At 42.2% G+C, this 13,261-nt stretch overlaps 2 protein-coding genes across 2 annotated transcripts; one reads left to right on the top strand and one right to left on the bottom strand.

Moving 5' to 3' along the window:
• The first annotated feature begins 3,459 nt into the window (after nucleotides 1-3,459).
• On the top strand, nucleotides 3,460-6,493 carry LOC131105501 (m-AAA protease-interacting protein 1, mitochondrial). The gene is made up of 5 exons (XM_058053660.2): nucleotides 3,460-3,897; nucleotides 4,092-4,163; nucleotides 4,257-4,383; nucleotides 4,455-4,599; nucleotides 4,919-6,493. Exons 1-5 carry the CDS (start codon nucleotides 3,475-3,477, stop codon nucleotides 5,007-5,009), a joined length of 858 nt encoding a protein of 285 aa, XP_057909643.2. The 5' UTR covers nucleotides 3,460-3,474; the 3' UTR covers nucleotides 5,010-6,493.
• Nucleotides 6,494-7,314: 821 nt separating this feature from the next.
• Nucleotides 7,315-13,236, bottom strand: efhb (EF-hand domain family, member B). The gene is made up of 13 exons (XM_058053659.2): nucleotides 12,982-13,236; nucleotides 12,794-12,853; nucleotides 10,706-10,849; nucleotides 10,461-10,638; nucleotides 10,271-10,381; nucleotides 9,923-10,049; nucleotides 9,524-9,571; nucleotides 9,382-9,449; nucleotides 9,160-9,311; nucleotides 8,842-9,049; nucleotides 8,583-8,774; nucleotides 8,330-8,511; nucleotides 7,315-7,782 (listed from the first exon to the last, which is right to left on the bottom strand). The coding sequence occupies exons 1-13, from the start codon at nucleotides 13,015-13,017 to the stop codon at nucleotides 7,636-7,638; spliced, it is 1,653 nt and encodes a 550-aa protein (XP_057909642.2). The 5' UTR covers nucleotides 13,018-13,236; the 3' UTR covers nucleotides 7,315-7,635.
• Nucleotides 13,237-13,261: the final 25 nt, after the last annotated feature.

Genomic DNA, 13,261 nt, shown 5'->3' with positions numbered 1-13,261 from the left:
TCTGTACTCAACTCAACTAAGTCACTCATATAGCATAACTCATTGAGCTCTAATTTTATTAGACCAGGTGCGGCGCAGGGCAGGGCAGGTGCCAACGAGGTGTCGACAGCGCACTTTGCAGCGCACCAACGCCTCCGTCCCTCCCACCGGCACAAGTAGCAAAGAAGGAGGAGAGAAGGTGTGAGAGGGTTTAACACAGCCGAGTGTAAGATTAACCAATCAAATGAATGCCTCTCATTACCTTTAAATGCGCAGGACTGAACTTCACATCAGAGGCCACCATGTGCGTCATGCACCACGTAGACCACCTTGTGAGACACGTCATCTGTTCCTGACAGTTACATTGAACACAGAAGCACACTAATCCAGGCATCTTGCTTGGTTTCCAAAAGCATTCCTGCGCTATATCGCTATATCGCTATATCGCTATATCGCTATATCGCTATATCGCGAACACACTCAAACTGTATAACTCAAGTTACTCACTCATATAACTGAACTCACTGACTCATGTAAATCACAAACAGGGTAACTTATACAACTTATGTAACTCACTTATATACTGTAACTCATTCACCCATATGCGCACACACTCATGGCACAGCTCTCTCTGTACTCAACTAACTCACACATATCACTCAGCTGACTGACTCACTTGTAACAAGTGCCTCACTTATTGACTCCCTCATGTAACTCATTCACTTATTTGACTCAGTCACTCATAACACAACCCACTCAGTACTCAACTAACTCACTTGTAGCACAACTCCTTCACTCACTCATGTAACTGACTAATGTAAGCGAACTAACTCACTGTATGTATTTATCCGAACATACTAAGTCATAAGTCAACTCACTCACTCACTCACTCACTCACTCACATAGATCAAATAACTCACTTATACAACTCACTCACTCGTAACACACAGACACACTCATAATCCTAGTTACTCAATACTCAACTAAGTCATATAAACTCAATGGTTTAAAGCAGCAAAGCAAACAAACATGAAGGCCATCCAGGTGTGCTCCATCCATGTGGAGGTATGGGGTGGGGGGATTGATGGTGGGGAGGGCGGGACTGAGGTGTGAGGAGCTAATCGTGAAGGGAAGGATGGATGGAGGATGAAAAAAAGAGGGGAGGGTGTTGGATAAATCCTGATCTGTGCCACGGGGCATTTTACGGCAGGCGAGTGGGGTGCCTAAGGCATCCCGGGGGACGAGGATACGGGGAAACGGGTGGGAGGACGCATTGTGTGGCGTGTCCGCGCCTTTATAGGATTGAGCTCAAGTTTTCTTTGTGCCTCCATTTTGTTGAGGGATTATGTTCTTTGAGAGAGCGCAGCCAGGAGAGTGGAGGCGGCGAGGACGGCCGAGGGAGGACGTCTTTGTTCGCTGTGGTGATGGCGAGCGAAACAGATAGCACTCTGTGTGTGTGTGTGTGTGTTTGATACGTGTGTGTGTGTTTTCATGTGTGTGCAAAGTCAGGACATGAGACAGTTTGGCCTCCCAGGAAATAAGCCCACTCTACGTGAAGTTCCACTTGCCCAGCGTAGCGTGTCCATCTTGGGACATGTTCTGTGATCAAACAGTGATCACAAGGACCGGGGAGGGGGTGCGGCGCTGTTAATTTCAATAAAACACCTGAAACTCAGCATCCACTCCAAGCAGTCTGAGCTTCCTCGGACAGGCTGAGTTGGGCCGAGGTCCGTTTCCGCGATGAGCGCTCCATCATTTGCATCCCAGCGAGCGCGCTCTGCTAAGCGTAATTACACGTGACACCAATTACTCTGTTACTTTGTATTAAATTATAATGGAAAATTCCACTGGAGAATTGGAGCCTAATTGCATCTTAATTTGCATAATTTTGCATATTAATCACATCTCAGATGAATAATAAATTTCGACAGATTTTTTTAATTTATGTGCAGATAAAAAAAACAAGTGTGAAAATAATTTGTGAGTAGAGGGCTACAAGGGACGTCCACTATTACTTGCTAATTTCTCTCATTAGCTCAAACTTAACTCAAAGATGTCAGATCATAAAATATTTTCACTGTGAAGATGACAAATATATTTGAATATTAAATCAGTTAATCATCATTATCTCATATTTGATCATATGGATTTCAGCTATATTATTATTGAAAAGCATATATTTCAAAGCATTGTTATTAGAGTGGTTGGAATATCTGCACTGCTGATAAAAACCACTGCAAACTATAACCACAATAATAAACATATCATTAACCTTAAAAGGCAAAATATTTGATCTCTTATAGCATATACAAATAAAAATAAAAATCAGTCACTTCACTTCTCTGGGACTCAACCTACACATTTTTCCCCTGATATGAATTGACATTAAGTGTGAAATTGTATATTGACTTGTAAATTTAGTCTGCATTCCAATATCACACATTGGTTCCACACATATACGTATGTCATACTTATGCTTCTAAGGTCTTACCATAGATCATAAAATACTGTAATGATTTATCAGTGGCAACACAAATTGACTCGTACATAATTGTATTATTTTATATGTGTTCATAATTGTATGTCAAAATGAAAGCACTACATTCTTTAATAATGTTTTTGTTATTATTGAATCAATATTGCGTGATTCATATTTGAACCAATGTTGGTGTGATTGAGCCTTTTATTGTAACCTGTCACAAATGACATTTATTGCATGATCTTGTTTTTAATTCTGTAACACAGCACAAATTATTTGTGTATTATAGACCACGTAGATCTTCATGCTGCTGCTCAGATTAATAATAGTAATAATAATAAACATTAATATTTCTTCAAAAATATATTGTCCCCTCAGCACTTTTTGTATTGTAACTATTAAACAATATGATTGTGATCCATATTTTCATTCAATACCCTGTACCAATACTCCAATGTCTCACAAATGAGTAAAAAAAATGCTAATTGTTGATACATTAAAACCCGGAATGGGGGCGTGGCTAACATATATTTTCCTAATTATTTTTTTCACTATTTTCAGACTTTCATACAATTAGTTGTTGCAGCGGTGCAGAAAAGTGAACCTGGCCCACATTGTGTGTGGGGGGGTTTGTGTTTAGAGTAAAAAAACAACGTAATAAACTTCAGTGTGTTTTTTTAACCATAAATGGTTAACGGAAATATAGCTAAATGGCGCTCTCTGCCGGATTGATGAAGTAAGGACGTGGGAAAATTTGGGAAAAGTCCTTTCAGTAAGCAAATGTATTTGTTAATTGTATGAATACAACAGTATAAAATGAGAGTAGGAATAATATAAATGTATACATATAATATTTATTCCCACACAAAACCGTTTGTTTACATTTTTACACGAGAAATGTTTCATGATTCTTAAAGCAACATGACTTGGTTGTCCGATGTCCAACAGTATTTGAAAGCATCAGTGACGTGAGCAAACCCCAAAGCATTGTGGGGAAAAAATGGTTACTCTGTGTGATGCTGTCAAAGGTGGATGTAAAGCTGGTCAGACGCCGCGTCCCCTACGCCGTCATGCTGCGCAGCAGCCGCCTCGCAGCCTACCTGGAGCTCACGGCCTGCTCAGCCAGTATCCGCGTCTGTAGGAGCGGGCTTTATCAACCCGGGGTCACGAGGTTGTGCCGGTGGGCATCCTGCCGGCGAGAGCTGGTAGCGCACGCCGGGAAGAGGGTCGTATTCTGGGGTCAGAATCAGCGTATGTTCTGTTCGCAAGGGGGAGCTGAGAACCCGGGAGGAGAGAGCCCCGGTCGGCAGCCAGACATTTCGGTTGTCGGAATCCCGGACCCGCTCACTTGGATCCGGTGTAAAGTGATCTTCTTCTTCATTGAGCTCTACTTCGACCTGGACGTCAACTCCGAGGACTTTGAAAGAGGAGTGAAGCAGGTATTATTTATGAAGATAATTGTCGTTACTTTCCAGATAAACACGTTAATTCTTATGGTTGAACTCTGCTGTTGCATTATACAATTTTTAATATAAATAGGTTAGTATCCAAGTACTAAGAACAGCTGTAATAAATGGTGTTCAGTGTTTTTGAGTGACAGTGAGAGGTTGAAACAGTGATGTTTGTGTCCCAGGCAGTGGTCCACATATCCAGCTTGATGTCCAAAGGCAAATACTTTCAACTGAATGGGGTTGTGTCCACTGAGGTAAAACTATTGACCATAATACCATAATAATACTCAATACGTCTACTAGAAAGTAGTTTTACTTGTCATTCCGTCCATGTGTTGTCATTCCAGATGATCAGGTACATTGAAGAGAAGTGCCAGCCTCTCTCAGAGTGTCAGAGGCAGCATCTGTCCATCCGCTTGGAAGATATTTTGTTTATCCACCCAGAAGACGTATCTGTGGTATTTGATGCTCATGGTGAGTTTGGTCTGGAAGCTTCGTACTGCAGACTTCATCAAAATTCAAAATTCCTGCTCTTTGTTCTGCAGGTAGAAAGTTCTGCAACATCGTCATGAGACTTTGGCACCTGTCCTCACATGAAAGCCCTGATGACCCTGAAGGCAGCAGAATATTTCAAGTGTCCCCAAGCAGAGATGGCGTCCCACAGAAGAAAATAGCAACAGCCGTCTATGAGTACGTTGTCAATTTATGAGGCACCTTTTAATACGACTTCTTTTCTACTAACACGCCAAGCTAGGATGGGAAGGATTGGAATATCTTACATTACTTTCAAGGTCAGACAAGAGGACAAGTTGCCGCTTCACAACAGAAGAGTTTTCTCAAAGTTAGACAATTGTTTACATTATGAAAACTGGGGAACGGTACCAAAGGACCAGTTTTTGGCCAAGCACGGTGGTAGGGTACCAGAAAGGGGTGGCGCCAGACACAGTCATGCTGTAGAGCTCGACTGTATTCATTAATGTGATGCTTGACTTTTTGTTTTAACTTTCAGGTTCCATCGGGAGTTAACAGGCATCGCATCTTCGGACTGGACCGTAACCACAGTTTGGCACTGGACCTGGAACTCAAGTCAATCTGAGTAACGGAATATTATCAAACTAAAAGCAGGCAGAGGACTCGAAATCTGGACCCAAAACCACATAATCCTCTGGTAGGACTTTAAAACAGGTGTGTCCAAAGTGAGGCTATTTTCGTGCCTTAGTTTGTTTTTATTGGCCATACATACATATGCAGTAGCGGGACAACAATTAACACAAACAATTCAAACAAATTTAAATATTAGTCAATGACAACACAACTGAACACAATATGCTGCTTTTAATTAAACTAGCAGCAATGACTCATCCAAGAGGTCACAAAAGACCCCACAACAACATCCAAAGAACTGCAGGGTTCACTTGTCTTAGTTAAAGTCAGTCTTCATGACTCCACCACAGAAAGGACACTGGACCAAAACCACTGCTGAACAAAAAGAACATAAAGGTTGTCTCAATTTTGCCCAAAAAACATCTTGATGATCCCCAAGACCTTTGGAATAATACTCTGTGGTCTGATGAGAGACAAGTTGAACTTTTTGGAAAGAGTACTTCTGGCATAAAAGTAACGTCGCATTTCAGAAAAAGAACATCATAGCAACAGTAAAATATGGTGGTGGTAGTGTGATGGTCTGTGGCTGTTTAGCTGCTTCAGGACCTGGAAGACTAAATGGAACCATGAATTCAGCTGTCTACCAAAAAATCCTGAAGGAGAATGTCCTTCAGGCCATCTGTCCGTGACCTTAGGCTGAAACCAACAATGATCCAAAACACACCAGCATGTCTACCTCTGAATGGCTGAAGAAAAACCAAATGAAGATTTTGGAGTGGCCTAGTCAAAGTCCTGACCAGAATCCTATTGAGATGTTGTAGCATGACCCTAAAAAGATGCTTCATGCTGGAAAACCCTCCAGTATGACTGAATTACAATTCTGCAAGAAAAATGCCTCCACAGCGCTGTAAGAGACTCATTTCAAGTTATCGCTAACACTTGATTGCAGTTGCTGCTGCTAAGTGTAACGCAACCAGATATTTGCATTAGGGAGCAAAAGTAAGAAATCAGGAGGAGAGTAAACACGTTTTCTACTCCTGTCAACAACAGCGAGAACACTTACATTGTCTGGTCTCCTTGGGGTGGCTGTGTCTTCCAGCACAAGACGTGTTCTCCAGTCCTCAGGTGAAAACTGCTGAAAGCAAACGAACATTTTCTTGAGTCTTCGTAGCGAATCAGAGAGCTTGGTATCCACGCTTCCATCTGTAAGCGACGCTGACACAAACCGCTTGCTTGTGTTAGTCCGCCGGATATCATTTTTTGTGTTAGATGCCACAATAACAATATTGCTGTAGCTTGGTTAATATAGAAGTCCGTTATGTAAATGTAACACTGTTGGCATTTTTTGAGTTTTTTGTGTGAGGGCTTTTGTGTCAGAATACGTATTTCCCATCATGTGCATTGTTAGCTAGCTCATATTAACTTTTTTTCTTATATAAAAATAAAAATAAATAAAATAAATAAAACATACTTTATGTGATCATGTTTCACATAAGGATTGTGAACGATGGGCAATATTCCTTCAAAAGTGCAGTTCCCCTTAAAGGCTCTTCTTTGTCTGTTTATTTTTTTCAAGCAAGGCGGAGCCGGCCTGGGAGTGCTTTTAGACGGAGGAGGGGCCCCACCCAGTGCTCCTTGAGAACAGCAATACATGCTTCCGTTGCCAAAAGTCTCTACTAGTTTTGAAAAAGAGTACTGGTATTCACTGGTAGACAATGTGCGTTATACTGAGTTTATTAGCGAGGGCAGACAGTTAGTGCCATATTTATTTGTGTTAGGCCGCCCTACATGGATGAATGTATGCTGCTCAGAAAGGCACATACGTAAGCGCTGCAGAATTGACAATGTAGAGACTTGTTATTTCGAGTCTGAACGGCTTGTTGCCTGCTTTGACATGTTGGACCGTGACACATTTGTGTTGTAAGAAGAACACAACAAGAAAGTGCACAAGAATGTAGTCATAGGAAAGTGTCAGACATGTCAGCAACATGAAAGCGACGTGTCGACTCATTCTGTCAACACCCTTGAGTCGCTTATGTTGACAATCAAGAGCGTTGTAATTCACGCGTGACAGGATTAATTCTTATTTTCTTTGTGTGTGTGTGTGTGTGTGTGTGTGCACTCCAGTGGCATCCTAATGAGATTACTCGTAGCGCCGTTAGCTTAGAAACACGATGATGTACGTTAAAGAATTTGTCACCCCGCTGCGTCGTTCCCTTTTAAAGACTAAGAACACAAAGAATACGCCAACATCTCCTCTTATTTTATTTATTATTATCGTTATTAGTTGCTAAACTGCGTGCGGGAGTCAAGGCCGCCTGCCAAAACCCTTCATTATTCCACTTAGCGAAACTGATGGCAGCTTCAAGGAGCCATAAATGAATTGTTTTGTCTCTTTAATACAATTACAGCTCAGACTGCTTCGAAATCCAACCTGATATTGTCACAGAACAGATGTGAAATTATCACTTTGCTTGCATTTCCAGGACAAATAAAGGTTTAGCAATTTTTAAAATGATTTTATGGAAAAATCATGACACATAAATATGTCACATTTAGTAACAAAATATACTTTTCCACTCAAACGTTGCCTGATAGGCCAGTAAAAACAAAATGTTCTGGTTATAAAGCTTTTATCTCCTTTAGGACCCTTCGGAAAGCCTCGACACAGACGTCCCCCTCGGGATGCTTGGCTGACGCCAGCTTCCAGGCCTCCCCAAACGTCTCCTCGGAAATGTTCACACCCACATTCCTGAAGATCTCTGCAATCTGTGAATGGCAGGGTGGAAACTTAGAAACCAAAACCTCTTTAAGCGAAACAAAATTACACCAGAACTGTGTCAGTTCTTTTTGCATTGCATAATTTTTGCTATAATTATTAAAACTACAGAAAAAGAGAACTAGTTAGGCGCACACGGCAAAAGAATATGTAGCCATACGACAATACTGTGGGGATAAATGTCACTTTTGATCTTATTTTCAGTTCAACTTTTCATTATGTGAGGCAGACTCTGAAATAATAGTTTCACAAATGAACGTGTAGAACTAGCTGCTACAAGTGAACGGATAACTTTTGCTGTTATAGGCATTTAACTGCTGAGTTAGTTTATCCGTAGTTGGAATGATAAAGATGAACGTTGCATTTCCGTGTGACACATTTCCCCACTTACTACAACGAATCATCTTTTAAGCCAGCTGATGATGTCGTAGAACATCTAGAGGTAAGGTGATGATCGGATAATCCCCAATTATCATTACACATCAAAATGTAGCGCTGAAAACAGTGCGGGGTCGGTAATGAGTCAACAGGGCCTACCTCTTTCTTGGAGCGTGGACAGAAGAAGTCGTCTTGGTAGACGCCGTGGCGGCCATTCACTGATGGCAGCAGCAAATCTATTGCTGCAGTCAAATCGCCGTAGTTAATGTTGTCGTTGACTCTCCTGTTGCGTGGGGCTGGAATATCTGTGCGGACCGACGGGATCCCGAAGGTGCGAGCGTCTACCGAGAAAGACAAAGGAATGTGACATCCTCAACAGACTGTTGCGTACTAACCCCCAATCACCAATTACTTGATGACAACGGTTTCCCAATGGCAGCCCCGATGAAGGAGGAGGAAGTAATGAAGCGGTCTGAGGGAGATTCCGGTCGTCGGAGCGTCCTCACTTTCTTCTTTGAACTGCCCCTCTTGAAAGGCTTTAGGTCTCCATGTTTTAACAAAGCACTGGAAGCCGAGTCACCATCTGAGCTGGTCTGGGTAGGGGCTGGACAAGACAGAAGAGGACTAGAATTGTTATTTTGCAAGAACATTCGAGAAAAGCCAAAGCTCACCGTGCATGATCAGATTTTGCTCTTCTCTGTTTAGAGGCATCTTGTCCTTCCAAGTGAGGAAGTTGGCAAACTCCAGAAAGTCGATGAACCCGTTTTGATTGGTGTCGCAGAATTGAACTAGGTCGTCCAGGACCGACTCGCTCACGTCCAGCTCAAAGTTGTGGCACACTTCCTTAAGGTCCTCCTTGTCAATGTACCCCTTGCCTTTCTGGGGACAAACATGCTTCTTGTCAGTGTTGACTGCCATGATTGAAATGGGTCATGAAGGTCTTTCTGAAACCATCCAGAATGCCATTCCCATGGTGTGTCCACATGTACCTTGTCATAGTGCCTGAAGGCCTCCAGCAGGGACGAGAAGTTCTGTAAGTTGATCATCTTGAGGTGGTGTCGCACTGCACCAGACAGTCTACTCTGTCGCTCTGCTTGGACGTTCTTGCCTGGCTGTGTGCAGTGGATTAATTCTGCAACGCCTAAGGAGGAAATACGGAAAGTGTCACCATCGCATCGTCTCGGCTCAGATGTTGGGATAAGACAACTCACCGAATTCATCATGAGGTATGTTAATTCCAAAGGCGTGGTTTGGTGGCACCTTTAAGCTACTTCCTTTCCTGGGATAATGACAAGTTCATGTAAACTTTATTTAAAAGTGAGTTTTACAATACATCATAAAAAAATCACTCACCGTTGTGAATGCAGCCTTTCACTGCAGTCAGGATTTGGATTGTAGAAACTTCAGGAAAACAACAATGTAAGACAATCACTATAACAATACGCCGCATCATAATACAGTCAAATATTGTACACTCCAGTTTTCATAGGATTCCGATTTGGATAGCATTTGTTTTGTTATGGATGACTGTGCATTAATGACCATTTGCTTGGGACTGCATTCAATTATCTTTGATAAATTATAATTGATTGGCTCCAAATGAATGGAAGATCTGTCAGCTGTGTCTCCTGGCAACAATCGCTGCTAGGCAACCATATGGTCTGACAACACTACTAGAACTGGGCCTGGTTCAGCGTAGGCTAATTTAAGGTCTAGACTATTAGGTGCAACTCAAATCAAGTCCTGGCTCACTTGGTCTCGCCCAGCCAGTGTAGACATCTGCTAACATAGCGTCCGTCGCTGAAATGAGGCGTTGGGTTCCCGAAGCGGCTGTCTTTATTGTAGTGGCCCACTGTGTACTTCCTGTCTACTTGCTCGCCTGGAATACAATAGACAAGATCGCAGGTACACAATCCAATGAGATCCATTACAAGATCTGTATAGAAAAATCTGACTGTTCATTAGATTCTAAATTGCTACATAAACAAATTCCGATGGAAAGAGTTTGGACACCCATATGAGAGGGTGAAACCAGCTCTCAGTATGAACACAGTAGTTGTACATAAATGCTACTGTCAGGTTATGTAAACATGTTCTCACCAACAAAATAGTTGTTGTGACTCTGGACATAAAACTTGTGTGCCTCCTGATCCTCCCTGTCCAACTCCTCGACTGTTTTAGGAGGATAAATAACATCCCAGGCGTCCAAATCTGCTCAAAAAAAAGAGGCAAAGAATGAGGGATTGAGAGTAAGCAGAATAGCGAAGGTTTCACTTGGCGCGATACGCACCTCTTACAGTTCTAACTCCAAACGTGGTTTGGTTGTTGTACCAGGCGGGTAGTCTAGAGCGTTGGTCGGGTATCCGCCCCAGCGGCGCCTTCCTTTGGGAGGCATATACGGCCTCGCTGAACTCCTGTAACGTCTGCTGGAACTTGCTGCTTGGGGGCGGGTTGAGGGAGGCTCCTGCCTGTTGGACCAAAAAAACAGCATTAATTAACGGATAACGGATATTCTATGGTGAGAATCTTGCTCACCGTCAGGGAAGACTTGTTGCATATGCCGTGGACAAGTGTGTCTGCGATTCTGGGGTCATTGGCCTTCCCGTGGTGCACTCGGATCACGCCAGGCCCGGGTCGGTTACTGTTGTGGTATTTCCTAATTGTGGGCGGGGTCGGGGCCTGGGAAAATAAAGATGGCGGCAAATAAACTTACTTTATTGTATTGTTTTGATTGTTATTGCATAGGATTTTACAGTCAAGTTCTATTTGGAACATATTTACATTTCACGGATTACAACAGTACTTATCCTCATCAGTGTGATACATTGTGATTGTCTAAGAACCTATAATACCAAAAAGTCCAACACGGTGGCTTCAGGTATACCAGCCCTGAGCTGGTACACCTCAAAGGTTTTCAGTAAGTACCCTGGGCGTTTTACGTCAGTTTTATTTATAGAGACTACCAGCCAAGTTTCACGGATGGCCCCACGGTGGACTAGTGGTTAGCATATTGGTCACACAGTCAGGAGATCTGGAAGATCTGAGTTTGATGAGTCCGGTGGGCATCTCTGTGTGGAGTTTGCATGTTCTCTCCAGGCATGGATTTTCTCCGGGTACTCTGAGTTCCTCTCACATTTGAAAAACATGCATAATAGGTTAATATGCTCTAAATCCCAGACTATAAACTGCCCATAGGTGTCAATAGATGTGTATCAATACATCTATTATAATACATCACGAATATATAATACATCTCCTTTCTTCCTGCAGCTGTCAGGCTGTACAACCAGCACTGCTCCCAATAGACTTCTACACCACTATGTACATCTGTGTAATACTTGCTTTTATAGTCAGTATAGTTACTCCAGACCCCATTCACTGTGCAATATCTGATCATCCTCCATGTGCAATAATAAGGGCTCTAAATGCAATATACTAAGTTTTATGTGAAGTATTTCCATGATGCCTCATATTAACTCACTAGCAAGGTCTCAGTGTGTAGACTGGTCATATATCTCATCTCGTTTCATATTATCTACATACTGTATTGTATATAACTCTGGGAAAAACTGTTGATTTTGTTAATACTTGGGTTGTTTATATTGTTTATTTTTCTATATTGTGTATTTTGTACTGCTTAACTGATTCTGTACTCTTGCTGCTGTGCAATGCAAATTTCCCCACTATGAGACGAATAAATGCATATCTTATCTTATCTTATCTTATCAATATGTGTCCTGAGATTGACTGGCGACCAGTCCACAGTGTATCTCGCCTCTCACCCAAAGTCAGCTCCAGCATCTACTACATATCCCCGCGAGTGAGGATAAGCGGCGTAGAAGATGGATAGATGAGTTTCACTCAAGTCTTTATCAAGCAACTGAGTCAGTCAAAGTCACTGGAACTTGACTCTTTTTTTCCGAACACCCGTGAGTCAGTCAAAGTCATTGTTGAGCCTATGGGAGTCAGTGAAATCCAAGCCTTTGTTGAGCCCCTGTGAGTCAGTGGAACTGTAGTCTTTCTCGGACATCTGTGAGTCAGTGAAAGTCAAGTCTTTGTTGAGCCCCCGTGAGTCACTAAAACTTGAATCTTCATCAAGCACTCGTGAGTTAATAAAATTTTAGTCTTCCTTTGAGTCCCTGTGAGTCAGTGAACGTTGAGTTTTCGTTGAGCACCTAACTTTGTTGAGTGATGCAGCTCGGGCAAGAGGGGAAAACAGAGTTGATCTGAGGCAAGTGTAACAAACGCCCGCTGTGTAGTACGGTGTAAGTACGTTGGTAACCCTCGCTCCCTGACGCCTTAAAGAGCGGGGCTGGATAATGAGTCGACAGCTCAGGCTTTTAGCTTGTTCCTCAACTCTAAGTTGCCGGGAATCTGTGAATGCAGGTTTGAGCTCAGAATGCAGAGCTGGCTGGACCGTGGGTGTCAAACATGCGGTTAAAACACTTGGCGGTGCTGTGAAGTCTTTTAAAAACAGACAGATGAGCCACCGAAACACAGAAATGGACTCAAAACAGTATATTGGCATATTTAGACCATATTAATGTTTACAATGTCACATCTTAGCTGTGAATCCCTCAGATGACTCCTCTCTAAAATACAAAGTTATGCACTAAAACTTACCCTTTTTACTTCTCGAAGACAAGACTCAGCGCTGTCCCCTATGGGGACTTTCTTTCCAGCCTGGAACCCAAAGGTGCACATAGTCTTTATTGTGTTTCTAATAATATCAAGGTATCTATTGTATTTAATATAAAGTCAGCATTCAGTGTTCATTATCAAAGGTACAAATTGTGCTAAATTGAACTTACACTCGGTAGTTGCGTCAGTCTGTCTGTCAGATTCATTCCGTCTGATGTATTCACCTAGAAAGTCCTTTAAAAAATATTTCATACAATGTATACTGTATGTTAAAAAATATTCCCTGAGGAGGAAATGTGAGGCCTAGCTTGCTAACAGTTTGTCGTTGCCTAGCAACGTGTCCATTGCAAACGCCGACAGTTTTGTGTTGGGAATACTTTAGTACTGAAAAGATGAGAGGATATAACAATAATAAAATAAACATTATAAATATATTGGGAAAATTGACCA

The sequence above is a fragment of the Doryrhamphus excisus genome, linkage group LG5, assembly GCF_037039965.1.
Source record: "Doryrhamphus excisus strain RoL-2023G ecotype Guam linkage group LG5, RoL_Dexc_Guam_v1.1, whole genome shotgun sequence".
In the NCBI taxonomy this organism is placed as follows: Eukaryota; Metazoa; Chordata; class Actinopteri; order Syngnathiformes; family Syngnathidae; genus Doryrhamphus; species Doryrhamphus excisus.
The sequence above is the reverse complement of the archived record's forward strand: the minus strand, read 5'-3'. Positions and strand labels throughout refer to the sequence as shown.

What these genes read in the sequence shown, in the direction of transcription:
- LOC131105501 (XM_058053660.2), top strand. Translation starts at nt 3,475, where the DNA reads ATGCTGTCAAAGGTGGATGTAAAGCTGGTCAGACGCCGCGTCCCCTAC. An exon ending in TTGAAAGAGGAGTGAAGCAG is followed by an intron (nt 3,898 to 4,091) that starts GTATTATTTATG and finishes TTTGTGTCCCAG; the next exon opens with GCAGTGGTCCACATATCCAG. An exon ending in TGTGGTATTTGATGCTCATG is followed by an intron (nt 4,384 to 4,454) that starts GTGAGTTTGGTC and finishes TTTGTTCTGCAG; the next exon opens with GTAGAAAGTTCTGCAACATC.
- efhb (XM_058053659.2), bottom strand. Translation starts at nt 13,017, where the DNA reads ATGAATCTGACAGACAGACTGACGCAACTACCGAGT. An exon ending in CATACCTCATGATGAATTCG is followed by an intron (nt 9,312 to 9,381) that starts GTGAGTTGTCTT and finishes TTTCCTCCTTAG; the next exon opens with GCGTTGCAGAATTAATCCAC. An exon ending in CCTTCAGGCACTATGACAAG is followed by an intron (nt 9,050 to 9,159) that starts GTACATGTGGAC and finishes GTTTGTCCCCAG; the next exon opens with AAAGGCAAGGGGTACATTGA.